The 27216-nt window shown below is 53.4% G+C and overlaps 10 protein-coding genes across 10 annotated transcripts; 4 read left to right on the forward strand and 6 right to left on the reverse strand.

Moving 5' to 3' along the window:
- Positions 1–636: 636 nt before the first annotated feature.
- Positions 637–1561, reverse strand: QC763_119500 (uncharacterized protein; the record flags this gene model as incomplete). The annotated part of the gene is made up of 1 exon (XM_062908538.1): positions 637–1561. A coding segment is annotated over one exon (924 nt), but the record flags the coding sequence as incomplete, so codon positions are not given.
- An 875-nt stretch (positions 1562–2436) lies between these two features.
- QC763_119520 (uncharacterized protein) lies at positions 2437–3588 on the reverse strand (the record flags this gene model as incomplete). Its single annotated transcript, XM_062908539.1, is given in 5 exon segments — positions 2437–2539; positions 2598–2995; positions 3056–3341; positions 3355–3414; positions 3546–3588. 4 exon segments carry the CDS (start codon positions 3390–3392, stop codon positions 2437–2439), a joined length of 825 nt encoding a protein of 274 aa, XP_062771647.1. The 5' UTR covers positions 3393–3414; positions 3546–3588.
- Positions 3553–5083, forward strand: QC763_119530 (uncharacterized protein). Its single transcript, XM_062908540.1, has 3 exons — positions 3553–4069; positions 4123–4304; positions 4374–5083. The coding sequence occupies exons 1-3, from the start codon at positions 3785–3787 to the stop codon at positions 4990–4992; spliced, it is 1086 nt and encodes a 361-aa protein (XP_062771648.1). The 5' UTR covers positions 3553–3784; the 3' UTR covers positions 4993–5083.
- Positions 5084–5236: 153 nt separating this feature from the next.
- On the reverse strand, positions 5237–8053 carry QC763_119540 (uncharacterized protein). The gene is made up of 6 exons (XM_062908541.1): positions 7284–8053; positions 7139–7217; positions 6861–7076; positions 6419–6798; positions 6134–6366; positions 5237–6081 (listed from the first exon to the last, which is right to left on the reverse strand). Exons 1-6 carry the CDS (start codon positions 7671–7673, stop codon positions 5418–5420), a joined length of 1962 nt encoding a protein of 653 aa, XP_062771649.1. The 5' UTR covers positions 7674–8053; the 3' UTR covers positions 5237–5417.
- A 2258-nt stretch (positions 8054–10311) lies between these two features.
- QC763_119550 (uncharacterized protein) lies at positions 10312–13161 on the reverse strand (the record flags this gene model as incomplete). The annotated part of the gene is made up of 1 exon (XM_062908542.1): positions 10312–13161. The coding sequence occupies one exon, from the start codon at positions 13159–13161 to the stop codon at positions 10312–10314; it is 2850 nt and encodes a 949-aa protein (XP_062771650.1).
- Positions 13162–17066: 3905 nt separating this feature from the next.
- On the reverse strand, positions 17067–18371 carry QC763_119560 (uncharacterized protein; the record flags this gene model as incomplete). Its single annotated transcript, XM_062908543.1, has 1 exon — positions 17067–18371. One exon carries the CDS (start codon positions 18369–18371, stop codon positions 17067–17069), a length of 1305 nt encoding a protein of 434 aa, XP_062771651.1.
- A 261-nt stretch (positions 18372–18632) lies between these two features.
- QC763_119570 (uncharacterized protein) lies at positions 18633–20053 on the forward strand. The gene is made up of 3 exons (XM_062908544.1): positions 18633–19099; positions 19169–19701; positions 19758–20053. Exons 1-3 carry the CDS (start codon positions 18911–18913, stop codon positions 19795–19797), a joined length of 762 nt encoding a protein of 253 aa, XP_062771652.1. The 5' UTR covers positions 18633–18910; the 3' UTR covers positions 19798–20053.
- Positions 20054–21157: 1104 nt separating this feature from the next.
- NCB2 (negative cofactor 2 transcription regulator complex subunit ncb2) lies at positions 21158–22342 on the forward strand. The gene is made up of 4 exons (XM_062908545.1): positions 21158–21525; positions 21589–21615; positions 21675–21934; positions 21990–22342. Exons 1-4 carry the CDS (start codon positions 21462–21464, stop codon positions 22098–22100), a joined length of 462 nt encoding a protein of 153 aa, XP_062771653.1. The 5' UTR covers positions 21158–21461; the 3' UTR covers positions 22101–22342.
- On the reverse strand, positions 21695–24405 carry QC763_119590 (uncharacterized protein). Its single transcript, XM_062908546.1, has 4 exons — positions 23005–24405; positions 22554–22790; positions 22260–22502; positions 21695–22189 (listed from the first exon to the last, which is right to left on the reverse strand). Exons 1-3 carry the CDS (start codon positions 23107–23109, stop codon positions 22458–22460), a joined length of 387 nt encoding a protein of 128 aa, XP_062771654.1. The 5' UTR covers positions 23110–24405; the 3' UTR covers positions 21695–22189; positions 22260–22457.
- On the forward strand, positions 23573–27176 carry ERF2 (Eukaryotic peptide chain release factor GTP-binding subunit). Its single transcript, XM_062908547.1, has 2 exons — positions 23573–25730; positions 25783–27176. The coding sequence occupies exons 1-2, from the start codon at positions 24528–24530 to the stop codon at positions 26641–26643; spliced, it is 2064 nt and encodes a 687-aa protein (XP_062771655.1). The 5' UTR covers positions 23573–24527; the 3' UTR covers positions 26644–27176.
- Positions 27177–27216: the final 40 nt, after the last annotated feature.

The following is a 27216-nucleotide window of genomic DNA, read 5'->3' on the forward strand; positions in this document are numbered from 1 at the left end:
TCAACAACAAGTTCCCCGTCTCGCTCGCCAAACTTGACGAGCTCCTCCTCTTCCTCAACCCCTCGTTCCTCCACGGATGCGCCTCTTCATCGTCGGTTTCCGTCTTGCCCTCGTCGTCATCCTTCTTCTCCATCCCCACCGGCCCCCCATCATGATCCACCTCCACACTCGTCCCCAACAACCTGTCCGGATTCATCCTCACATGCTGCGGCTGCGGGCTAAAAGGTCTCACCCCCCTGCTCCGATTAAACTGCTGCCCTCCTTGCTGCGTCTCGGCAAAAACACTCCCTCCTTCCTCGTCCTTGTCCATGCCCCCCAACGAATCCAACCCCACCAAACCCGCCAAGCTCTGATACCTATCCCCCTGCTGCCCTTCCAGACCCCCTCCAGCAGAAATCAGCAAGCTGTCCCCCCTCACCCCCCTCACCGTCCCCCCTTCTCCCGAGCTATCATTCGCCAGTATTGACTTGGGAGGTAGTATACTGAACAGTTTACTCTCCCCCCCACCTCCCACCCCTCCACCCCCAAACTCCTTCCCCGGCGATCCCCCCATGACGTGCTCCCCCATCATCCCCCCCTCCCCCTCGTTAGCAAACAAATCCGCCCCCCTCTCCAAAACCTCCTCCAGCCCACCCCCCGTCCACCCTTTGCGTGCCAGGCTCTCAAAGATGTCCACCTCTGCCCGCACAAGAGAGCAACTCGCCTCCACAATCCTCGCACTCGTCTCCTGACTTTCCCTCAGCAGCGTCCTCGCGTGTTCCCCGTGCAAGAACGTCAGCCCGTCTAGTTTGGTGGTCAGCTCGACAAGGTGGTTCCGAAACATGTTCACATCCCTCCTCTTCTGCTTGTGGAGTTTTAGTCCCTCCTTCTCAAGGCGGTTGATTTCCTTGCTTTGAACCGCCACGGCAGACGCATAGCTCTCCTCCTCGTCCTCGACCGCGCCCCGCCATTTATCCAGCTCGTGAAGCAGGGGCACTTCAAAAGAGCGGTAGACCGTCTCGGAGAGGATGTGCTTGTGGTTTGCGACCAGGTGCTGCAGACCAGCCACCGTCAAGAGGGCGTCAGCCGTGCAGGCGTTTTTGCTCATGACGTTGCTGTTGAGGTTGAGCGGTGGGGGGTTGGCGTTGTTACTGCCTTGGAGGCCGCCACCGGCGTGGAAAGAGCTGGAGAGCGAGCCGCCGACTGTGTTGCCGTTTGCTAACAACCCTGGGTTGATCGGACCGAGCGGTTCGGCGCGGGCTTCTTTGAGGCGGGCGCATGCTTCGAGGGCGGAGCCGAAGGCGCTGGCGGCCGTGGACAGGGAAGCGAGGGCGAGGCGGTAGGCTTTGGCGGTTGTGAGCAAATCGGCGTAGGCAGTTTGGGAGCTTTCGAGGTCGGCTTTGGTGAGGACTGCGTGGGCTGGTCGGGGAGGGGGTGGTAAGGGGAGGTTGAACTGGGAGAGGGAGGGTTGGGCGGTGGAGGCGTAGGAGTAGGTTGGCGAGCCTGGGATGGGGGGAAGTTGGCTTGGAGAGGGGGAGGGTGGCCGTTGTGGCATCCCCGGGGGATGGGAGGAAGATTGCATGTTGAAGTTGGTCTCCTATCCCCGTATCATCCGCCGTTTTCCAAATTTTGCGCTTTGCTCTTGTTCCGTCTTTATGACAGTCACCACGCAACAGCTTTGTGGCTGCGGTGAAGGTGAGGGGTCGACTCAGGTGTTTTATTTACTCGGGCACCTATTCGGGATGACGCCCGGGCGGGTTCTCGTCGATCTTAGCGGATGGGGTCTTCCCAGTGAGGAGGGGAAGATAGTAACGTAGGTGGGGCGGTGTGTTTCTTTGAAGTTGAAAAGGTTGGTTTCTTTGATACAATACGGAAAGGTGTAATTATGGACAGATTTCTCAGAAGAAAAGAACAGAGACACAGATATGCGACAGCAGAAATCCCAAAGGAAATGACAAAAGTCGGAGAAAACAGCGCCAGCGATGTCGTCGTCAGAGATGTCAAAAGATTCAAGGCAACAAACGGCGCTGCCTCGAGTGGATTTGCTGGGGATGCGCGGCGGGCCAACAGCGGGTCTCGTAGCGGTCCAGGGTCTGATAAGATAGCGGCCGTGGGGTTGCACAGACGTTGTGTCTGCAGGATCACTCTTCAGATCGACACCACATCAACCATGTGGACATGTGCCTGCTGTTTTGAGCAGGTCTGGTGATGAGGCTGGCGACTCCAACTTCATCAGATGGTCAACAAAGTCTTTGAAGCAGGTCTTTTTTTTTGTTCTTACCATCGGCCAGTCAAATATGGATTCCACTACTTACATGCAAACGTCAGTCCACCTTCAACATAATTGATGGGCCTTGGAGTGTGTCCTTCATAAAGCTGATATGCATTGTAAGCAATTCTGTTTGCCAGTCGAGACTACCTCTTTGCGCCGTGCCGGATACACTCAACATGTAATAACTACAACTCAGGCTTCTCCTCCTTGCCCAGCGCAGGGAGTCTTTGCCTCAAGAAGGCCTCGACATCGTCCAGTTCCTCCAAGCACGCCGAATGACCCATATCACTAATAAGACAGTTAGCTATTCACGACTCTTATGGGACAAAGGCGATGTGAGGCTCACGGGTAAATCTTCATCGTGGGCTTATACCCCATCTCCTTCAACAACTCATACGACTTCTTGCCCAACTGTGTGTTCACCACTGGGTCCGAATCGCCATGGGCCATGAAGATGGGAGTGTCTTGGTTCACCTGAGGCTTTGGTACCAACTCGGCAAACTTGAGGCTCAAGACCAGGTATGAAGACAAAGCAACAATGCCAGCCAGCTTCACCTTGGAGGTCAAGCCTGCAAAGATACTCATAGCGCCGCCCTGGGAGAAGCCACCGACAACGATCCGTTCCGCTGGAATGCCGGCATCAATCTCTCTCTGGATCAGGCCGTGAATGTAGGCCTGAGAGATCAAAATGCCCGCCTCATCTTCGTTTTTCCGGAGAGATTCGGCGTTGCCGTCTATCGTGTGCTGTTTATTCGGTCAGTAGGTGAAATGAAACTAGAGAGGGAGTGAAAGAGAACTACATACAATATCATACCATCCTGGCATCTTCATTCCCCAGTTGCAGGTGATTGGAATGTGAGGAGCATGAGGCAGGATGAACTTGACTTCATCGAGACGCTGCCGGCGACGCCAGTTCTCGACCGCCGAGGCCCAACCATGACCGGTGTCACCCAGGCCATGGATGAAAATGACCGTGGCCGTGTGCCTGGCTGTTGCAGGGAAGAGGAGAGGCGGTTGTCTAATGAGGGATGTCATCTTGCTGTTTGTTACTGGTGCTGTCGAAGAAGCGGACCCCGGATTTTTGTTCGTTGGGGGGGCATCCCGTGTCGGAACAAGGTGGGTGGGGGGGGCTGTCCTCCATAACTCTTCTCTATGACTACTCGCTGCAAATATTGTTAGCGCATTCAATCAAATGGCACGTGCCACGCCTGACAAGCCTTTTGTTTGCCCGCTTGTCAGATCAAATCCCAGACAACACTCCCGACTTGCATGGCGTGATTCCTTCTCCACTCACAACGTCGTCTCTCCAGGATGCCGCTCGAAAAGGGAACTGTTGCTTACGAAATTTCGATGGATTCTTACCAAAGCCTTTGAAAGCGCGATGGGAGAGCGAGGTGCCGAATGTGTAAGGCTAGATACTGACGCTAAAATGTGTACACACTCGGTAAAACCTCACCCCCTACTTATTTATGCAGCCTATATATATCTGGCCAGTTGTGTCCACCCCAAGATCTGATAAGAAAGAAGCTCACCATGTTCGACACTTGGGTCCTTCGCCGTCCAGCTTTTTTCATCTTGCCATCTATTGTGATCATCGTAGCTCTTCTTATGAGTGCGTCTTCCCCGGCGTTGTCACTTTTATCTTTGCCACAAATCCTGACGAAGCTCAAGACTTTTTTGCCCGTTTCTTATTTTAATACTCCAACCACTGCGCCTCTATCGACCCTCTCCACCACCCCATCGGTCTCGTCAACGACAACAATCTCACAACCGCCCAAAATGCCAAAAGCACCAGTGTATTTCTTTAGCCATGGTGGCGTAAGTCTCATTGCCACTCCCTCGTTCAACCTAAATAATTGACAGTGATGCAGCCTGACGTCCAATACAACACCACCCACCCCGTCTACCCCGTCCTCCAGTCCATCGGCAAGGAAATCACCCAAAAAGTCAAGCCCTCCGCCGTGGTAGTCTTCTCCGCCCACTGGCAGCCCGAAAACGTCGGCCCAGACGAAATCCACGTCAACAACGCCGAGAAGACCGATCTCATCTACGAGTATGCCACCCTCCGTACCACCCCCCACCCCACCCCCTGCTTACTTATCATGTCACTAACATAATCCAGCTTCTACGGCTTCCCCTCTCACTTCTACAAAGCAACCTTCCCCTCCACCGGCTCCCCCTCCTTAGCCTCCCACATCATCTCCCTCCTCGCCAAATCCAACATCCGTGCCAGAGGCCTCTCCCGCGGCCTCGACCACGGCGTCTTCTCCGGCTTCAACGTGGCCTTCCCCCCGGCCTCCAACCCTTTGGCTGTGCCCCTCGTCCAGGTGTCCCTCTTCAACTCGGAAAACCCCCAGGCCCACTTCCTCCTCGGCGAGGCCGTCCAGTCCCTCCGCGAGCAAAACATTGTCATCATCTGCACAGGCATGACGGTCCACAACCTGCGGGACATGCGCCTCGCCTTCGGGCAGCCTCAACCCATGCCGTACGCCGTGTCGTTTGACAATGCCCTCAAGGAGGCTGTCGAGCAGCCTGATGCTGAGAAGAGGAAAGAAGAAATGGTCAGGGTGTTGAAGAGGCCAGACGCGAGACAGGCGCATCCTTGGATGGATCATTTGATGCCGTTGTATATCGCTGCTGGGGCGGCGGGGGGGGACCGAGGAAGACAGACGTGGACGATGCACGAGGCTAGTTTTGCTTGGGCGCAGTACCGGTTTGGGGAGTTGCCTGAGGAGAAGTAGGGGAATAAGAAGGCGATGTACATAGCAAGTAAAAACATGTAAATAAAACAAAAGCAGTTTAAATTCTATCACGGAGCGGATTTTCCCCTGATAATGGCAAGCCCTTTCTAGTCTGTTTCCCCTTGGCCCTGAAACCCCATCCAAAAGATCACACCATCAAACATTACCAATATTTCTCTCGCTTGAACGACCATGTACGACCCCCTATGCCCCCTTACACACACACACACCATGTCACTCACATCCCACAAAACCCACTACAAAAGAAAAATGTGTGCGCCCTACGTCTAACTACAGCTAGCTTGCCGGCCATATCACTTTCCGAGTTCTACAACCTCTAAGATGGCCACTCCCAACCCCAGATGTCATCAATTACCGCTCCATTAACCCGTGCCAGAATTCCTACTCTTAACCCCCTCATGGAATCAAAGAACCACCGCAACCGTATCATCCATATTTAGATCCCCCAAAAACAAACTCGCCAACATCGACACACCCCCAAAAGCAATACTGCAGTAATAGGCCCAGGGGTATGCATGAGAATAAGCCACCTGACCAGCCGCCACAATCGCATGCCACTGAGCCTCGTTCACAAACGGAAGGTGCTTGATCTCGTTGACCAGCGACGCTCCCGTCATCTGGATGATCTGTTCAATCTTGTCGTGTTCGATCCCAACCTTGACGCAGGTTCCGCCTACAATTTGCATCAGCTGGGGGAGGAGCTTCGACACAAAGACGTTGTAGTAGATGGCGTATCCGATAGCACCGCCTACGATTCTGATGGCGATAGTCAAGGCGGTGACTGTAGCAATGACATCGCTGGGGCAGATGATGGCCGTGATTGTCGATGCCGGGACGACAACTCCGCCCACGCCGAGACCAGCAATGAACAAAACACCGTACACGGTCTGAATGTTGTCGACTCTGGCAATGGCCAGCAATCCACAGCCCAGTGTCATCAATGTTGACGAGATGAACAGAATCCACTTGATGTTTCCCTTGAGCCAAGAAAGCATCACCAGGGAGATGACACATCCGGCCATGGTGCCAAAGGCGAAGGGCATACCACGGATACCGACTCCGACGGGACTGGAAAGGGGTCAGCAATGTCCCACCGCTTTCTTGTGTTCAGAGGACTTACTCGTGCCCATACACATTATACGCCTCGCTCGGCCAAATCATCAACACTGAAAAGAAGTTGGCGCCCGAAATGAACGTGATGATGAGAGTCAGCCACAAGGTCCAAGGCGACTTGCCCATGTCTCTCGGCACCATAGGATGGCTGGCCCCTTTCCGTTCCCACACCACAAAGGCCACCAAAACCAAGGCACCGATTATGAGAGGAGCCAATATCCTCGCGCTCTTCCATGGAGCCTACCAAGCTTTAGCAATAATATTTTCTTTCGAAGGCCAAGAGAGAGCTTACATTGTAACCACCACCCAACAGCCCAACCTCCACCAGCACAAGCCCAGCAATCGACAAGAACCCACCAACCCAGTCCGTCTTCTTCAGCACCTCGCTCTTCTCGCCAGCATGGGCATCGATCCGTGGAGGGGGGTGGTAGAACAAAAAGGCCATGACCAAACCGATAGCAGCCCAACCAGTAGTTACAACCGCAATATATCGCCAGCTCGAATACGCCGAAATAAGCTGAGCATACATGACCGACGGCAGAAACGGGAGGATGGTGAGGATCATTGCCGCCACATAGTAGCCGCGGCGAGACACGGGGACAATCTCGGCGGCGCCCGCCAAGGCAGTGAGCTCGTTGATGCCGGTTCCCAAACCTGAGATGGCCATGCCAACTGGAAAAAGAAAAAAAATACTGTCAGCCATTGTCTCCTTCCACTTTCAAATCAGGACTGACCAATAAACGCATCCATGCTCGTAGCAGCACCGCAGATAATCTGGCCGATGACAATCAAGGCATTGCCAGCAAGGGCAACAAATCGACGGCCGACAAGATCCGACAAGGCGCCGACAAAGGGGGAAATTGCTGCCGTGGCGAGGAGGTTGGCAGATACGAACCACACCCAGTGGTCGATACCGCCGAGCTCTCGGTAGATATAAACAGGGGCGCCGGCTGTCGCACGCTGTGTCAGTTCTTCAAGGCACATCTCCTTCACTGAGGCACCGTGGACATACCAAACATGAATAACGGAGCTTGAGCGTTCGTCCACATGCAAGCCAGAGCCGCGAGGGCTAACCACCGACGAGCATTACTCTGTATATTTCCGTGGTCAGTTGACGCTGCTTCGTTTGCGTATGTGAGAACGGCCGTATCACGTACAGTTGTGCCCTCCATAGCCATAGCGCCGTCATGACCCTCGATTCCAGCCATTGTGCCGTTGGCGTCCCAGTTGTTCCAGTAAGACCAGTTCCTCACAGCACAAGAAACCGAGTTCTGGTTCTGAGGAGCAGCACCAGAAGAAGCTGAGTGAACAGAGCTAGACGGGGCTGCTTTGTTTGGCGACTCGGATCTCGGGCTGCTCCGAGCAGGCGACTTGTTGGGAAGAGAAGGAGCGGCAGTGGGAGCAGACGGAATCGAGGCCCGTTGAGCGTCTCTTTCGTCCGGAAGTCCAGCCACCGCAGGTTTCTGGCTGCCGGTGTTCTCTTGGGTCGACAGGTCAGACGATGACGGGAACGCACACACGCCCGCTTCCTTTCGCATGGCTCCCATTTTCAATGGCAGATGGGATCTATCTGCAGATTGGGTGTCGGGAGGAACGGGGGATGTACCGATATGTAAAGCTACCCGGGTAGCAGAGAAGGGGAACACCAGGTGTAGCTGTTGTGCAACGCCCAAGGGTGTTATTTGTGTTGCTGTCTCGGAGAAGGCAGGGAAGGAGGACAGAACGAGACAGACAAGACGAAAAGGAGCTTATCATAAGCAAGCATCAACATTTGCCGTTCAATATTCCCATAAAGCACATGTCGGTGATTCAGGCCAAGGCGGTCAAGCCAATGTTTAGGGGTCTCGGGGACTTGTCCCCAAAGATCGACGCGATCCAAGCCATGTTGCGGAGAAAGAAGCTATCAATAATGTTTTCCAGCCAGGCATCAGGCACCAGGCACCAGGCACCAGGCACCAGGCACCAGACACCAGACACCAGACACCAGACTCCCGGGTTGCCTCCGAGGAAGGAGCTCCTCCGTGGGCAGCTGCAAGTCACCTCACATCCGGACACTGTGGGCACCCGTGACAATTTCAGGGAGGGAAGGTCCATTGCTGTCTTGCCTCGATTTCTCCTGGCCCAGCCGTCGAGGGTATCCTTGCCCTGCTGAAGGAGGAAGGAGCGAGCCATGTTTTTCTGTAGCACACGATCATTGACTCACCACGGACCCCCAGACCAGTGATCTTGTGAGTGGTCTGAGCTGTCAGACGGGACTTGATGGTGCGCGGGCGACATGCCGGGCACTTTGATGTTTGCTAGATAGCTTCAAGTCCCGGGCAGAAGGAGTCAGGGTTCAATACTTGGTAGCAGCAGAGACCGTCCCCCGCTGGCAGTTGCACCCGTAGCTAGCACATGGCATGTCAAAGTGCCATGTTTGCCTGGTGGAAACTGCCCTGGCTGTTTTGAGTAGGTACGTGTCTGTGTCTGTCACTCAACCTGAATGCAAAGCGCCACGCATTTTATGGGCTGACGGCTAGATCTCTGCCCCAAATTCAAGTCAACCGTAGCCAGATACCTGAAACCGCCATATTCCATCCGATATCCGACTCAGATAGACGGTCCCGATATCCATTGCGCCTCTGTCCCACTGACTACCCGTCCGTCCGCCATATGTGATTCATGCCTGACCGACCGCCTTTCACTGTCAAACACACACTGACCAATTCCGCCCACTTCACCACTCAGCTCTTCTTATCGCCAACTCGAGCCCTCCCAAATGCCACCCCCAAACCCCGATGTCGTCCCCCCATCCCCAAACCGCCCCTCTCTCCCCTGCCTCAATGGGCCATCTAATCGGAAACCGCCCCCTCAACGGCTTCCCACATTAGCTCATCTCACTCAACACGAAAGATCCCCCAGAGTCGAGTAACACAGCATTCGGGGAGAGAAGGCAGTTAATTACCGCTGCCCACAGTAACCTTACGTGCGAAACAGAACTCCCATCCTTTGTCCTCCCCCACTCCTCTCCACAATCGTCGACGCCTCAAAGCACCCCTTACAGTCCCCCACAGACGCCATGGCTTATTGTTTCCCATTCCTATTCGCCTTTGCCATGATTTTAGCCCAGCCGTTATTTTCTACCGGCCGAAAAAGAAAAAAAAACGTCCATGCATTGACCAACACCTCCCCCTTCCCCCAGCGGCATGTGAGTGAGTGAATCTGCGATCGGATCTAGTCCCGACCGAGGGGGGGGCTGGATCGCAGTGAGAGAGGAGCGGAGAATTTGATCTAGGTGACACGATGAAGGGGGAGGGTGTTACACGGGGTGATATCGACAGGGAAGCGTAGGGTTACGGGAGTTGGAGTGGGAGATTTGATTTGGAAAAGGCAAGGAGTTCACCGCTGGATGCTGGGGAAGAGTTTGGGTGACGGTTGTAAGTAGAGTAGAGTACCGGAAATTTTGGAATGATCGACTGGCAGCAACGGAGGGACTGGGGTAGGTACCTAGGTGGTGTGCGACTTTCCCTGGATGGTGGCCAGAGGTCCGTTGACATATGGTCGAGACTTTACGCTCCTAACTGTTCTAACCCAACCAAAGTGTCCGATGTCAATGAGCTGGAAACTGGGAGCTGGTTGTCACAGTTCTGGTTGTGACACCTACCTGTCAACCTCACAATCATCCAAGCCCCCCCAGCTAGCTCACAACTTTGTGTGATGGTGAGAAATGCCGCTGTAGTTGGTATCAAGTCAGGTGTATGAACTGGCAAGGCAGGTTCACAGCTGTGCTGGAGGGATTCTTGGCATTTGCCCCTATTTACCCCTTTTCGGAACTCACCCCATATTTACGTCTGCAGTGGTGACCAGAAGCATAAGTATGACGCCGCAATTACCAAGTTCAAGTATCATGTTCGATCGGCTAAGAACACGGTGCTCTGAAGGTATCATCGTTCAATTAGCTCAGAGGATTGCCTTCCGAGAAAGGTGGTAGTATCCGTGTCCTATCATAACCCAACCCAACCACAAACAAGAAAGACGTGAGCTGTTCGCTCCCCCTCTGCCCTGTTCTCCAAGAGAGAGTGGTATATATCCAAATCCGAAAAGTAACTGTACACGTAGTCATCTCTACACACCATATCCCTCTGGTGCTGGTATCTCCCTTTCACATGCCCAACCCTTATCACCCTCTCCCTCATCTCTCCACTCTTACAACGCATAGTTCTCTGTATGCAAAAAGATCTCCTCGAGCATGTCATCCCCCCAAATCTCGGCCTGCAACCTCGCAACCGTATTCGCCACGCCCACTCTCATCGCCGGCGGCCCACACACAAACACCGCGGTCCTCCTCCCCAACACGCCCCTCCCATCCGGCCCTCCTGTCGCCCACTCCTTGAGCATGTACCCCAAATCTGGCCTCCCATACTCCACCGACCACCCGCCGTCAATCTCGTGCGGGACAGGAAACGCAAACCTCATAAGATTGCGCTGGAATTCGGTCGGTGTTTCTGGAAAGCCAAAATCAAACCCTGAGGGAGGGCCAAAATGGGAAGTTGGTCTTGGGCGGCGGGGGTCGCCGCCGACGTCGGTGCGAAGGTGGGCTAGTTCTGGTGGGCGGACGGGAGCAGTAGAGGATTCGCCTGTTGGTTTTGCTGCTGCTGGGGGCGAGGGGTGAGTGGCGAAAGGTTCCGTGCTGCCTGATGAGTCGGCGTGTTGGTGGCCGAGCTCGCTGGTAGTCGGTCGGGCGTCGATGCTACCGCCGCTGCCGGCTCCGCTGGGCCGGGGGTCGGACTCGGAGAGGATCTGGCTGTATCGCTTGCGGCCGGCAGGAGGTGCGTATTTGAAATGGGGAGCCGCATTCTCCCGGGCTAGAGGGGGGAAATGGAATTCACCGCCGGGTTCGCTCTTCTTGGTTGAGGGTGCCTTGCTGGAAGGGGCTGGGGGGTGTAAATATTGTTGCTGTTCGCCTTCAACGGGCTTGACCTCATCGTCGCGGCCTTCAAGTTTTCGAAGGGTTTGTTCCGCAACAGATAGCCTGTTGTTGTTGTTGTTGTTGTTGTTGTTGTTGTTTGGGGGAGGCCCCGGTGGCGGTGGTGGGAAGGTGTGTGGTTGGAGATATTTCTGCTGAGGGAGCGCTGTGATGCGGTCCTCATCCTCAGCACGCAGCTCCCGTTCTCTGTCGGGGTCGCCTTGGGCCTCGGACATGATCAGGGCGCTGTTGCGTTTGCTAGCAATGTTGGCCACAAAGCCATCCAGCTTGTCGTGGAATGCATTGCTGAGCGGCCTGGGCGCACGACCATGAGGAATGCCAGAATTTGGCGGCTTCCGGACTGATGCGGTAACGAAAAACTTGCAAGTAACACTCTCAGGGGGCGCGGCTTCACGACAGATACGGAGCTCTTCCCGGAACCAGTCCATGGCCTCGAGCCGCTTGAGCGACCACACCACGACGATTTTCTTGGTGATGGCCTTGCCGTCCCGCATACGCTTGATCAGATTTAGCAGCTGTGACATGAGCGATGTGATACCGCTGCCACCGGCGATGAGGATGCAGGTATCGAATGCGGCAAGCTCTCGGCGCATACCACCGTACGGCCCGTCGAGAAACGCGCGGTAGGTGTGGAAAGGCCCCTTATCAATGGCCGTCTCGAGCACCTTCTTCGTAAAGCCTCCATATGGCCGGAACACCAGCACACAATCTCTGTACTCCTCGCCGTATTCAGATGGAAAGTCTGCGCTGCAAAGAGACGAGATGGTGAAAGGATGGTTCTCGAACATGGAAATGCCCGGCATGCGTAGATAGACGTACTGGCCCGGCTTCCACCTCATCTGAGTTGGGATGGTGATCTTGATGGCGTTCTCCGTCATGATGTTGATGGCAGCTTCGTCTCCAATCAAAAACGACATGCGCCATGGCTTGGTCCAATTCAGCTTGCAGAAACGGTACAGGTTGCAGAAGACGATGATGGCCACTGTCGCATACAAGTAGGCCCATGACATGAGAAAGTTCTTGGTATGCCAAAAGAGCACACCGACGTAAACGTAGCCGACTGGGATATGGAGAAGGATGAAAACTTCGTATGCCTTTCTTCGGAACAGTGGTAACGATCCCACACAAAGCCACCCCAGAGGGACCATGCATGCAATTCCAGATCCATAGATGATGCCGCTACCGGGAGGAAACAGCGCCTCGAAGACCTCCATGCCACCATCCTCCCAGACCGGCTGGATGTAGAATGGGATCATGTGAATCAAGGAGAGAAACAGGCAGAGGTAGCTCAGCCAACGGTGGAATACGTTGAGTCTCTCGGGTCCAATGCCGGTGATCAGCGTGATGATGTTGGCCTTGGTGCTAGTGGCAATGATCCACGGTGTCATGGCAACGGCAATCATGCCGGACCGAACAGCCACCGGTGGTGATCCGAACCGGATGCTTTGCCAGTATAGGGGTTGCTGTAAGAAGCAGTAGACCGTGACGAAGGCCAGGGCGATAAAGGCGCAACTCAGCACCGCGAGTGAGGAAAAGGTGAAGCGGTGTTTTCTCCAGACAATGTCTGGCACTGGTCGATAAAAAACCCATCGGAATAACGCCAGAGTATCGTTGACAAATCCGACAGATGAAAAATGCGCTTTCGGCTTGAAATTCTTCTCCTCCTCAGCCTGCTGCTCGTCCGGAAAGAAGTGTCGTCGTGATTCAGCCGCCGTCTGCGCTGTCGCCCCCGTCGCCAGGGCAGCCGATCTATCCCACTCCGGTTCCATGCTGTAAAGCTGTTGAAAGTGCTTCTCCATATCCTGCTTGTAGATCGCCTGCCGAATCTTATCCTGCCAGTAGTGCCATATCCTCATAAACAGCGTCAATCCTCCCAAAGCAAGCGCGAAATATGTCCAACCCAGCCCGTATTTCCCCGATTGGGACCACGGATCTACCGTGAGTGCCTGTACTAAGCCCGGTGGACTGTTGGGTAAGAGCGGGATATTGATCCGCCTCACCAACCCGCTCAGGGCCTCAACGGACGCGTCGACTGCGCTTCGTAGCGCTGGTCGCACATGTGAAGCCATGGTGTAATTTGTGTAGTGATTGTGCGCGTACGGGCGCGGGAGTGTGGCGGCCCCTGTAGAACGCAACCTCGATCTTGAAATGTCGTCGGGATACAGAGAAGCAGCTGATCTGCCGGCAACGGCCGCCGGTCAGACTTCGGTCGAGGAACACCGGACCCCCGATCAAAATATTAGAGCATTTAGTAGAGAGCGTGGGGCACAACTTGAAAGGCCATGAGAAGTGACGAAAGGGGTGTATTAGGGGCGACCGTCGGGAAGGAGCCGGGAAGGACGAAAGAATGGGATGGATCCGGCGGGGGGCACGGGAGAGGGGCGTAGGGAGAATTATTATAATGCAGTTATATCTCCAATGTTGGTGTGGGGGAGTTGAGCGTGGGTGAGATGGTGGGTGAGATGCTGCAAGTCGCAAGTTCCGTCACGTCCACCTAGGTTTCTTCCACGGACAATTCCAACCGCCGCGCGTGTGCCCCTCCAGATGCGATCACAGTACCGGGCTGTTGGGCTCGAGATGTCCAGATGCTCTCCTGAGGCGGGACGGAATCAATATCAAGTCAGGAACAGGAAAAGTCGGACCTGGCAACTGAAGAATCCAGCGGTTCACTGGGCCTTAATATTGGTCGACCGATGTTCTGGGGTGCGTGGTGCTAGGTGCAATAGCTCACAGCTGGTGTCGCTGCACACCTGCATGTCACACGGTACGTCGACCCGAATCGGTAACAATCCTTGACACCGGGCGCTAGGTATAGGCTTGGCCGGGAAATGGAAGAGGAGAAAGGCAGAGCTCAGAGGAAAGAAAAGGAAAAGACGGCCGGTTGGGGGCCGTGAGGAAGGCCTGATCTGGCCGGGCTCGTTTCTGCGGCGATCTGTGAGTGTTCGGCACCGTTATCGCAAGAGGAACCAACAGAAAAGCTGACTGCTTGATGACAACTGTCGGCACTCGTGGAAAGGCAGGAGGTGTAGGACAAAACCACGCAGTTCTCAACGTGCGCGCGCATGCCGAACGGATGCTGTCCTCTTCAGTGAAGACTTCTTCCAAGCACAACGGATACATCCGACTTGTCGAATATCCTTCCACTTGGAGCGGACAATTACCTATGCTTGGCGGCAGGCTGTCATCACGGTCGACCGCCATTGTGACCACCTCATGGCTGTCTTTTGTGCAGGTGGCAAACGACATGTTCGTCGACATGCGAATTGCGAACTGAGAAGGACGCATTCTCATTCTCCACCCCATGAGGAAGAACCAAGACCCCAATAAGCGAGTAATTAATGCGTCTGTCCAACTGTTGGTGACCTTGGTGTGATGCTCTGGATGGTCACCACGCAGTCGTCAAATGGCGTTCGAGCATCGCCATGATGGACGAGCAAATGACGGCGCGATGCTGGGAGATCTCGAAAAGGGCACAGTGGGGTTCCCCCATGCAAGTTCCCATAGCGGGGACCAGCAGGGGGCAATTGCAGCCTGGGCGGGTAAATAAGCCTCTTGATTGGATGCTGACCTCTCTTCAACCTCTCGCCCGTGTTCTCGGACTCGAGCTTTTCTCCCACGTCCCCTCATGATGCAAGGGAAGGGATGGTGAACCTCACTGAAGATGATTCTCGATGCAGCATTCCAGAACGCTGACTCGTGGCACTGAAGATTCTCTGTCCGGTAGCGGTGGTGTCCTGTGATGCGTGCTGTCCGTCATCCGTCAGCTGCTGTGTCTCTCAATGGTTCCAGCTCTCACTGCTGTTGCTGCCGGACGGGCATGTCAAGAGGTGACCCCCAGCTGCGGCCGCCCTCTGGTGAAAGCCATTGTTCAATCAGGTACGAGGACTGGACTGGGCCTCGAGTCGGCTCCGGCAGTTCGGGTCGGCCGTCTTTTGATAACCGCCTGAAGTCATGTGCCGGGTGGATGGATTGAAAAGAGGCAATTAAGGAGATTTGTTATCCAAATCGATAGCTTGGGGCTGTTGGATCATCAACAGCCAAGCTCAGGACAGTGTGGGAAACGGGAGCTGAGAGAAGCCAAGCAGCCAAGTCACCCAAACACACGGAACGTCCCGTTCGCACTGACCTTATCTTGGTGGTCCGTGCGCTGTCAAGCACTTTATCGATCACAGTGGGATGCTTGGGCCTCATTTCATCCGAGTTTATGCTCTCGGTACAACGTCGAGATGCTCGGGTACCTCGCTCTGGGTGTGTTCTATTTATGGGGCTTGGTTAAACTGTCTTGGTACGCCTGTCTTACATTGAAGAGGGGAATGCTGAATCTCAACTAGAAGCGACACAAATGGTGAGAGCCTTGAAGCGAAACACCATGAGCCAGAGGTGAAGAACGAAATGCAGCATGTAAACACAACCCAGCTACAATGTATTCAATGAGTGGTAATTGTCAGAACTTCGCCCTCTGCCCGGAAGCCTTGCCGGTGGTACACTCTGTCGTGGCACGCGGTCACTGCGATGTTCATTCGTGTCCAAGATCGTCGCTTTCAACCAGCTGGCACCGGCTACAATGTATCCAGTGTCTCCCTTCCTCTTCATATACACCCGTTCAACGCTGTGATAGCAAATTCGAGAACCGTTTTGGGGGTTGAGGTGTTTTGCATAAGGTTATCAACATTGTGGTTCCCAAATACAAACCATATTCATCTGTACAATGTGGCAAGTGAAATGTTAATGAGCAGTGGTATGAACAACCACCACCAAACTTGGGCACCAGCTGTTTGGCAAGCCACATGCTACTACACCATCAGCTCTTCAACATTGACATTCTGAATAGTGGGGCAGCCCAGAAGAAAATGTTCAAAAGACAGCACGGCGGTTCAACACCGCGAAGCTATTGTTTTCACCTCATCTATGCGTTTGTTCCCCCGGGTAGGCAGAATATTTCTGAACTGGTGGTGTTTGAGCAGAAGCAGCCACAATATTTAAAGTATGAGGCTTATTCCCAAACAAGCAATTCAGGACACATGCTGTCATTAGCATAAAAACGACCCTGCAATAAACATACCCCAGCTCTCCATCTCACATGACCCCAGCCCAACAAGAAACAAATACCCATTTGAAGCCCTAAACCGAAACACTCCTAACCCACGCTAACCCACCAGTCCAGTCTTATGTTGATGAAACTCAAGATGAAGAAGTATGCCGCTGAACACCGACAGTGGTCTCTCTTTCGAGATACGTCTCATCTTCAATGGACGCATCTCGTACATGAGGTCAAGCTGTACGAAAGAGCAGATGAATCCGAAGGTACCAATGACTATTGCGATAGATCCAAGTACAATCTCCACTGTGACTGCATCAAGGTGAGGTTTCCGTGTGGAGACATCTAACCTGGAGAGTATCACTGGGACACAGCGGAGAATCTTTTTCACTTGATCGGAAGGGGTTGAGAGGTTGTGTGTTCTCGCCATAGAGTATCGGCGCCATGCTACATAGTCTTTGGGCAATGATTTTCTTGTGTTGGTATGCAAGTGATAATGTGTAGGTAATAGTTTTGGGCTAAATAAGCAGACAACAACGCTGAAATAGGCCGGGGAAAAAGGCGAAGACTCATGTGGATCAGTGTGAAGTTGGATTAAAGGTCTAGAGCAGGAGTATGTGTTTATGTTGAGCGCCAGATGATGAAGGAGAAGAGAGGGAGTTCTGCTGATAATATACCAACCTGGGTAGGGCTGCCATCCATATTAATGCCAAGAGATCGTGAGGGCTGTAACATCGTTTCCGTGCGCCCTCTCGGAGAAACCAATCAAAACACGAACGAGCTTCACTGCCTACGACGCACCATGCAATTCACCAGGAGAAGAACTTCCGAGCAAGGAGGATAAGCTATCTCATGTAGGTGCTGGTACATTTGGTCAAAGCCTCTTACACCTGCGAACCAGACAGCTCATAGGACAGCCCCAGCTTTCAGCCTCAGCTAAATGGTATGAACGACAACAGGATGAGTGTTGGGCCCATGATATCCTAGACCTCTTACATCCACCCTTGTCTCCTTTCCTTCCACCAAATCTGCCATGACGACACCTGTTCCCAGACTCATCGCAATCCCCCAAGGCCCATGCCCGGCTGCAACCCAAACTCCCCCGTCCCGAACACTGATCCCGAGGTCCTCCCCTGTGATCTGCGATACAATCGGCGCCCCCCACTCCGTCACAGGCCGGAAACACAACCCCTCCCTCACAACCTCCAAGCCCCCATCACCACCCTTTATAATATCCCCCACCGCCTCCCTCAGCAACCCTCTCTGCTCATCCAACGGCCTGGCTTTCCCCTTCTCCGGATCCTGAACCTCCAAAGTAGAATCATTCAACCCCGCAAAATAAACCTCCCCTCCTCCGCCTAACCTCGAAAACATCTCCGGACAGAAGTTCTTTTCATGCGTAGTAAAAACAGCATGACACTCTTCCTCCCCCTCTCTTGTATCCCAAATTGGTGTCCGAACGACAATACTATGCCCAGCCAAACTCCCCACCCTCATCCCTACCTTTGCCTGGGGAAACAGCGTTCTAAACACCTTTGGTGTCCAAACCCCAGCTGTAATCACAACTCTATTCCCCTTCACAACCCTCTCACTTCCATCTTTCAAGTCCCTCACTTTCACCCCCTTAACCTCCCCTGTAAGATCATCCCTCACCAACCCCGTCGCCTTCGCAGGCTGTAGCACCTTCCCCCCTCTTTTCATCACCTCCCCCAACAACCACTGACAGAGTCGTAAAGGATCAACCTGCGCCGTCGTCCCCTCCTCACTGATAACCTCGACTTTATCCCCCTCCTTCTTCTTCAACCAACCCGGTCTCCTCGCCTCGTCATGTTCCGCCTCCACAGGCGCGGCATTAACCCTTGACGTCCCACTTCTCAACCAGTCATCACCTCGTTTCTGCTGCTTTGATCCGTCCTGGTGCTGGATATAAGAGATGCAGGTAGAGGGTGTGTACCCCCAATTTTCTCTGCCGTTGTTTTCAGCTGCCAGGCGGGCGTGTTCGTTGAATGAAAGGGCGCCGAGGGGGGTGAGGGAGGGGGAGAACCAATCTTTTGCGAGGAAGCCACCTGCGAAGCCGGAGGCAGAGGAGAAGAGTTCCGGGGAGGGATCGATGAGGGTTATGGGGTTGGTGTTGGTTGGTGAGAGGGAGAGGTAGTAGGCTGTAGAGAGGCCTATGATGCCGCAGCCGAGGATGATGATGTTGTCGTTGGGGTCGATGGTGGTGGTGGTGATGATGGTCATGGTGAGGTTGAAGGACTGGTCGTAAGGGTGGGTTGGGTGTTTAAAGTCTGAGAAATAGGTTGAAGTTAGAAGATGAAGCAAGTCAGTATCAGGGCTGGGGATTGAAAGAGGTCATGTAATGGTCTATAGTTGCGTGGAAACAATCGTATCTATGAAGATGTTAGATGAAACGACAAGCGTCACCTCCTCCAGATATCCCAACCAGCTCTCCACCAAGTAGCATGAATTCCATGCTTCTGAATGGACAATTCAGCAGACTACCAATCTTCAATCATGCCCGAGCCGAATTCCCCATTCTGCGCCCTTGATTCGACATCTCTTCTTCCCCAAAAGGCAGTTAAATAGCAGAAGTCGATACCCCGCGCTCCACCCACAACGTCAACCTCAAAGAGGGGCAATCAAGTTCGAGCGAGGGGTGTTACCGAATCCCGAAAATCTGGATTAACGCTCTTCCCGAACAGCTACGCAGTCTACGCCAACTAATCACCGCAGGACACTATCCAAACTCTCCAAACCATACCACACCACCAGCAAACAAAATGCCAGAACCTCAAGTAATTATCATCACCGGCGCCAGCCGTGGCATCGGCCACGCCATAGCCACCCACCTCCTCAAAGCAGGCCACAAGGTCGTCCTCACAGCTCGCTCCCCTGAAAAGCTGGAGGAGCTTCAGAAAGAATACCCATCACAAGTCCGGTATCTAGCGGCTGATATGACCTTGCCTGATGTGCGTAGCATACCTCAAAACACACACAACTCACACATCACAACTAACCCCCCCCCCCTCCCTCCAAAGACACCCTACAAACTCAAAGAACTCACCCTTCTCCACTTCCATCACATCAACGCCGTCATCATCAACCACGGCGCCCTCTCGCCAATGACCCGCGTCGCCAACTCCTCCATTGACGACTGGAAAGCCCTCTTCGACGCCAACTTTTTTAGCGCCCTCGCCCTAGCCAAGGAAACCATCCCCTACCTGAGAGAAACCAAAGGCCGTCTCATCTTCACCTCATCGGGCGCCGCAACAGGAGCTTACACCGCCTGGGGCGCCTACGGAACCTCCAAAGCAGCGCTGAACCACCTTTCCAAGCACATTGCCGTTGAGGAACCAGACATCACTTCGGTAGCCGTCAGCCCTGGGAGAGTAGACACTGACATGCAAAAGGAACTTCGAGAAAAGGGCAAGGCGGAGATGGCACCAAAAGATCACGAAGCGTTCAGCAAAGAGTTTGAAGCAGGGACATTGGTGAGACCAGAGCAGTCTGGTGGTGTTATTGCTAATCTTGCTGTATCTGCGAAGCCAGAACTGGCCGGACAGTATTTCAAGTACGTGCCTACCTGAGTCCTCACACGATAAGAGGTTGAGATGCTAACTGTTGCAGGTGGAATGCGCCAGAATTGGCCGAGTACCAATTGAGTTGAACAAGCTGGGATGGGTCTATTTGCCGGTCAGAAATGTCCATAACCAACGAGTGAAAGCATATTCAAGATGATACAGGCGGCAAATCAGTCGAAAGATGAAAAGTCTGATTGGTTTCCACATTGTATATTCGGTTTTTTAAGCACGAAAAGTTTGTTCATCACATTGCCGTGTGCTGTTGGGACATAGAATAGAAAATAGAAGGCTACCTACAAGCTAGACAACTCCAAAACCAGACCACGGCCATCACCGTCTGGATCTAGGGACCGATATTAGTCCTCTGTCCCTCTTGCAGAAGAACAAGCTGCCATGAAGCCATCGACCGAGAAAACGAGATCAGGTGAAATGTATCCGTCATGTAGAGTCGGAATTGGAATGATAAAGTACGATAATAAACATCATGGTGTTCGTATGTCGCAGTCGAAGCGGCTCGTAGCAGGCATCTAAAATACTTTTTGAGCTGTTAGCTTTGGATTCTGAGAAGAGTCTGCAGAAAATCGGGGTGGAGGACGAGGAAAAGATCAGTAGTGTCGTTTGGCTTGACTGTGTCTATCACCATAATTGTGTATGATTGGGGCGACACGAGTATATCATCATATGAAGGTCGTCGGGGTGCTGAGCAAAGCGGAGGGTTGTATGCTTACCTTACTGGAATGGTCGGGGGGGTGATCAGGCCCCCCAAGAAGGCAACATTGCGTGTTTCTACAATGTCGCCGATCAGTGTTGCAAAGACAGAGCGCGCATTGGAGTGCTGTTTGTGGATGAGGAAGAAGGGAAAATTCAAATTCGCGACGAGAAGTCGCCTTTTTGTTTTCGGTGTCGGAACAACTGCGAAGGAGGGAGTTTAGAGGAACCTTGAAATTTTCAAGCTGGAGCCAAATGAGGCTGAGGTGGGGAGCTTCGCTGTTGCTTTGTGGCGCTCACGCGGCATGGCGGGGCGGGTGGGTCTCACAAGCCACAAATGCGTTGTGGGACAAGCTGAGCGCGCGACTTGGTTGGCATTGGCAGCCTTCAAAGAACCACTTTGGAAGGACGGGAGGCTAGGTATGTGAGTATAAAGGGCTGCTCACCAACCTTCAAGCTTTGAGAGCCCTCGGCTCTCCGGTTCATAACATGTGTCGAGGTCTATCAAAGCAAACCCAGTTCCAACACGCGAGGAAACCACTCTGAAGACTGAATAGCGGCATTGCATCACTTTGTTCGATACCGTCACCAAAAAAAAGTGTGTCGTTATCAAACTATACCTTGCTTCATCCATCACCCGAGGGCGAGACCCCCTTCTTATACCCTACATATACCACCATGTCGGACCACGAGTTAGGAGGTAAGCCGCCGTGTTTTTAATTCTGCAGTGGAGGAAACTACACTGCGAGTTTGTCGGGTGGCGTTTTGGTTCCGTTGATGCGACCGGGAGTTTGGCGGACGCATCCTACTATTAAACACAGTGGAGGCCCTTTCCTAAAGTCATCTGAAGTCATGTATACACCTCTTATACAGCCTCAGGCGTCACCCGGCATACGAATAGGGACTGTCGACCCACTGGCTTTATTGACGGAGATAACAGAGAGGACAATACCTTCCCTTCATAGATCGTTGATTCGTTTGCTCCTGTTGTCTTTCCACCCCACAACAAACATCTTCACCGCACCCCCCAGGACAAGCAAAAATGCCTTCAGAGCACATCCCCCGTCAAGACCGTTACTGGTCAGCTTTTGACAATGATGAGCTGGGTATATCTGGTTGATTTGGACTTTTGTGCTGAGACGACAGTTTGCTAACATCGTGTCTGATAGGAAATGACGACCTGTCCCTCCCCAAAGGTATGTATCTCATTCTTATCAACCAAAGAAGCGTGTGGATTACTGACTGTTCGGCGCAGCCACTGTTCAAAAGATTGTTGGGGAGATTCTGCCATCGTCAACAGGCATCGCCTTCGCCAAGGAGGCCCGCGACCTCCTTATAGAGTGCTGTGTCGAGTTCATCACTCTCATCTCTAGCGAGGCGAACGAGATTTCTGAGAAGGAAGCCAAAAAGACTATCGCTTGTGACCACATCACCAAGGCGTTGGAGCAACTCGGCTTTGCCGACTACGTTCCTGCCGTTTTGGAAGCCGCTGCAGAGCACAAGGAAGTCCAAAAGGTGAGAGACCTTGGGGTTTCCTTTGTTACGAAGACGTGCTGACGCCCAATGATAGGGACGTGAGAAGAAGGCAAACAAGTTTGAGCAGAGCGGTATGACATTGGAGGAACTCGAACGTCTCCAGCAAGAGCAGTTTGCCGATGCTGCCAAGAGACACATAGGATGATGAACACCCCAGGCATCGCCAATCTGTTGGAGGACGAGTAGACTGGGGGCACTTTGAAAGTGGTGGATTGCATTTATAGGCGTTCGTCCCTGGAAATTTTGGTAAGGTGTTAGTATAGCCTTTTCTTGTCGTCTTGAGTTCTAAAAACATATGATATACCCAGGTTGAGTCTCTGACATCTTTGTTGAACCACTTCAATGAGCGGAGGGAAACCAAGAATAGTGCACTCTATTGAAGACCGCCCTGGATCCCGAAAAACCGCCATCTAGCCAGATATTTACAATGATGCCCTCTTTTATGCATCATTCACTGCCTGTGCAATACCTCCCCCTCTCTCCCATGAGCTGAAAAAAGTGTTTAATAGCCATCCTTGCCCCACTTGTTGTATCTGTCGTGAAGCTCCTGTCCATTGCATCAGTATTTGCCTCAAGCATACTACATAACAGTCCATACCTTGGGCAGAGTGACGTTGGGGACGACGACGACGTTGACAGCGCTAGGGGCATCCTTGGGGGCAGCGCTGGCATCACCACCGGGGTGATACTGGTACTTGCCGTGGGTCGAACCGCTTTCCCAGGGCATGCTCTTGTCGGCGATAGGGACGGTGTTCTCGGAGGTGGACTTGGTAGGGGAGCGGCCGAAGTAGTAGCCAGCACCACCAAGAGCGCAGACCATGATACCGCCGAGGATCTATCATGATAATCATATCAGCTTTCACATCTTCCTTCAATACCCCTCCCAGCTACAGCCAAACCACGCCGCCGTTCCGTGCGCCCCGTGCCATGTTTCCAACCTAATTTTCGAATTCTCAAGCTGTGTCGAACTGCCCTCGCGGGCTACCAATTCAACACCCGGGGCGACGGCATCGGCAATGGCGGCGGTTGGACCTCGGAATTTGACGCACCAGAATCTCGGGGTTCTTCTTGGACTCGCTCTTGAGAGCCTCCTCGCCGGTGGTGAGGCGACGGACGGTCGTGCTGAAAGCTCTGCGGGCGATGAGGGAAGCCATCTCTGCGGTGTTGTCTGTCAAAGGCGGTTGCTGATGCAATGGAGCTTCGGAACTGGAATCGTGATGCTAGCTCTGGCCGAGTGGCCCTCATACGATTTCGTCAGGGCCGAAGCTTGAAGGCTTGGCGCCCGTTTCTTACGTAAGGCATCCAAACTGTATGAGCTGTGCCGTCATTGGTTGTCATCGTCATCAAAGCTTGGGGAAGCTTTCTGACCAATCATGTCTTTTTTTTGGGTCGAGCGGGGGCGGACAACTGCCACGGAACTGGCCGTCAGCTGCTGACTCCACGCCTCCCTTTTCGAGCTGCAACATCAGATCACAGGACAGGACAAGCTGCAATGCACAGGGACACAGGCACGGGTGGCAGCTTGGGTCGCATCAGTTGTCTCTCTCGAACAGCACACATCACTCAGGTCACACACAGTCCGGGCATCCTTTGGACAGATGTCGAAGCCCTGAGCGCAAGGGATGCCCAAAGCGCAATTCCAAGTCGCTGTTTGCTATTCTTCTCGAGAGTTGTGTTTGCCGCATCTTTGTGCCACGAGCTTTGCCTTTTCTTGAGAGCATGATAGCAGTGATATCACAGTGAGCACGGCTCTGGGATTCAGGGGTAACCTGACGCAGCGCAATTAACCCAAGAGATCGGAGGCCAATGCAAGTCCCCCACTGGACATGCTGATGCTGGGCCACTTGCCTGGGCAGCAAAAACTGGAAATAGTAGAACGGGGATGGCACGGTCCTGGCCGCAGCCAGTGAGATCCCTCAACTCGTTTGTTGCCAAAAAGAAAAGAAGTCCATCCGATTCACACTCCGGGCAACGAACAAGAGACTCGGACTCTTGCTTGGTCTCGCGGCAAAGTCCCCAGGGCGGCCATTCGCACACTATTGCTTTTTCTCGACACTCTTTTTCCCCTCCTTCTTGATATCTGTCCAACTCTTTGTCTCTCTTGATAATCAACCATACTCGCGCTCTCTACCACCCATATTCGAATCTCAGCTGCACCGTTTCGCAAACACGAAAATCCACGGAAGTGATCGCACCCAGACGGCAGACACAGCTGCAGTGTAGAGCATTACCCGTCCCGAAGCCACCGCCATCCAGCACTGCATTCCAGCCGTGTGTAACGCGCCCGGACCCTCGAAGTCTAAGTGACGGTGCAACGGATATTCGTATCATCACACCGAGTCGTCCTTTCCTCTTCGTCGCACTTTGAGGCCTGTTTTTCGAGTCCATTGCCTGGTGTCCGGCCGACCTCTCCAACCACATATCCCGCCGACCAGCGATGTTATAGCGCGGTACGAACAACACTTGAAACTTGAGCCGCCAAACGAACTGCTTGGATTCAAAATTGCATCCAATCGAGTACCCAGAACCGAGCCCTGAGCCGAGCGAAAGTGAAAACAGGCAAGACGAAACCATGGCATCCGGGGAGGGAGCGCCGAGGGCTCTCTCTCCTACCAGCACCATTAACGATGACAGCTTTCCCCAGTTTCCGGGTCGATCTGAGATGGCTGGTCCCCCGAGTATAATTTCCTCGCGGATGACCGATATCATGACGGATGACGGTGGAGACACGGAAGCGCACCGCGCGGCAGGCGGCAAGAGGAGGAGCGCTTTCTATTCGGACCTCAGTTCTCGTCCAGGAACGGCGAGGACAGGAGCATCTGGGAGACCTCCATGGAGCTCAGGGACGCCTTTACGTCAGGGGCTGGCGGGAAAGCGTGGGAGCGGGACTGGAAGCACCAGCAGCGCGACACAGGCAGTTCGACCACCCAGTTCGGCAACCAGAAGCCATGTTCCGTCGTTGACATCGCATGCCTTCTTTCGCCCGATGAGTTCGCAGAAATTACAGGCGCAAAGAGGATTCGCGAGACCGACGACGGTGAACCGGCAATTTATGTCCCAGGAGGACCCCCACAACCCGGCGCGAGACAGCCTGAACTCGGCTCCAGGCGCCAAGGTAGTGAGACAGTCCGCTGATGAAGGGGACATGCGGTCACCACCCTCAAGAGGAACGGAGTTCACCGAGCAGGATATGTACGAGAGGAGGACGGCCAACACGAGTCCGACAGGCCACCATGCGACTTCGAGCTTTTCGGATAGCGTCCGGCCGTTGCATAGGAAGCCTGGTGATGCTAGAAACCTTACCCTCGACATGAGCAAAACCTACAACAAAGCTGGCGTATCTATCCCGACTCCTGTGCGAACACCTCGATCTTTGCGATCCAACTTTCTTATGCCGAGAAACGATTCTGGCCACAGCAACCGAGAAATGCAGGGCGGCGAGAAGCTGGACTCGGTAGCTTCATCACCCCAACTCCCACCCGCGAGCAGGGACGACAAGCACCCGTCGGAGGAGAAGACCAAGAAGGTGGGCCGCAACTATCAGTATTTCCAGGGCAACACAATCTTCTTTTTTGGAGGCAGGTTACAAAATGCGAGAGATAGACCGGTCAACATTGCGACGGGGTCTTTGGTAGTCATTCCTGGCATCTTGTTTCTGATATTCTCGGCACCTTGGATATGGAGCAATATTTCCCCAGCGATACCCATCACCTTCGCCTATCTTTACTACCTCTGCGTGTCTTCTTTTTGCCATGCATCGGCCACGGATCCCGGGGTAGGCCTATTTTTTGTATGATGTGAGCGAGCATGGACTAACAGTGATCCAGATCCTCCCACGCAACCTACATCGATTCCCACCTTCAGAGAACAATGACCCCTGGAGGCCAAGTCCGCCGTCGACCGAATGGGTGCTCATCAAGTCTGCCGAGAAGACAGCCGCTGCCATGGAGGTGCCCTGCAAATACTGCAAGACATGCCAGATGTGGCGTCCACCACGAGCCCACCATTGCCGTCTCTGCGACAACTGCGTCGAGACCCAGGACCACCACTGTCTGTGGCTCAACAACTGTGTTGGCCGGCGCAACTACCGCTACTTCTTCACCTTCATCCTTACCGCCACCTTGCTAGGCGTGTACCTGTCTGGTGCATCGCTTGCACAGATTCTGGTCTACCAGCACAAGCAGAAAATCAGCTTCAATGCGTCAATTTCTCACTTCCGCGTGCCCTTCGCCATGGTCATCTACGGGTTCATTGCCTTCCTGTACCCAGCCGCTTTGACGGGGTACCATGTGTTCCTAATGGCTAGGGGTGAGACGACCCGTGAATACCTCAACTCTTCCAAGTTCATCAAGGCGGAACGCTTCAGAGCCTACAATCAAGGAAGCTGGTTCAGGAACTGGTTTGTGGTGCTCTGCAGACCGAGGCCGCCAACGTACTATCAGTTCAAGCAATCGTGGTACGAGGGTGATCAGAGGCTCGCACCGACGAAGAGGATAAAGAAAGCTCGCAAGGCTGTTCCCGCTAACCCAGGGGTCGGCGTCGACTCGAAAGAGGGAATGGAGATGCAAGATGTTAAGAACTCACCACATCTTCAACAACAACAACAGCAAGGCTTTCAAGGGCCGAGACAACTGAGGTCTCAACACGACCTCGAGAGCGGACTCGCACAGCAACCACCAACAAACTAAACACCAAACACCACACACCACACCATCGACTCGGATGGTGCCATTGTGCTACTACTGTACACACAATCTTTTTGACTATTTCCGTTTTTACGCCTCATTACCAGACTTATTCCCCGACTGTACTTGTCTTGTTCGTTTCTTCATTGACATGTTTTACACACCTTTTTTTGACGCTTATGTCCCACGCTGTTACTGCAAAGTTCTTACGAGTTTTTCCTTTTTTATCCCCAACGAGATGTTCATTCACACATACAAAGCGGCGGCGTTTCCCACATTTTTCTTGTAAGATTTGGTGGTGGCTGGGTGTTTTTTTTTACGGACTTTTGAAGACCCATCATTCAAGAGTTGGGAGACATTGTACAGTGGGTTGTACATATACACCACACGCACACGCACACGCACCACGCAGCACAAAGTCTTTGTTTTTTCCCCCTTACATAATGTATTTTCTTGATCTTTTTGAGAGGAGGATTGGGTTGTTTGGATTTGTTGTTTTTGGGGGGGAAGGGGGTTAGTTAGACTGCTGGAGAGGAAGGGGGGAAAAGCATGTTTTAGCTTGTGCTTGCGGGTTTG

The sequence above is a fragment of the Podospora pseudopauciseta genome, chromosome 1 (genome assembly GCF_035222475.1).
Source record: "Podospora pseudopauciseta strain CBS 411.78 chromosome 1, whole genome shotgun sequence".
Lineage (NCBI taxonomy): Eukaryota > Fungi > Ascomycota > Sordariomycetes > Sordariales > Podosporaceae > Podospora > Podospora pseudopauciseta.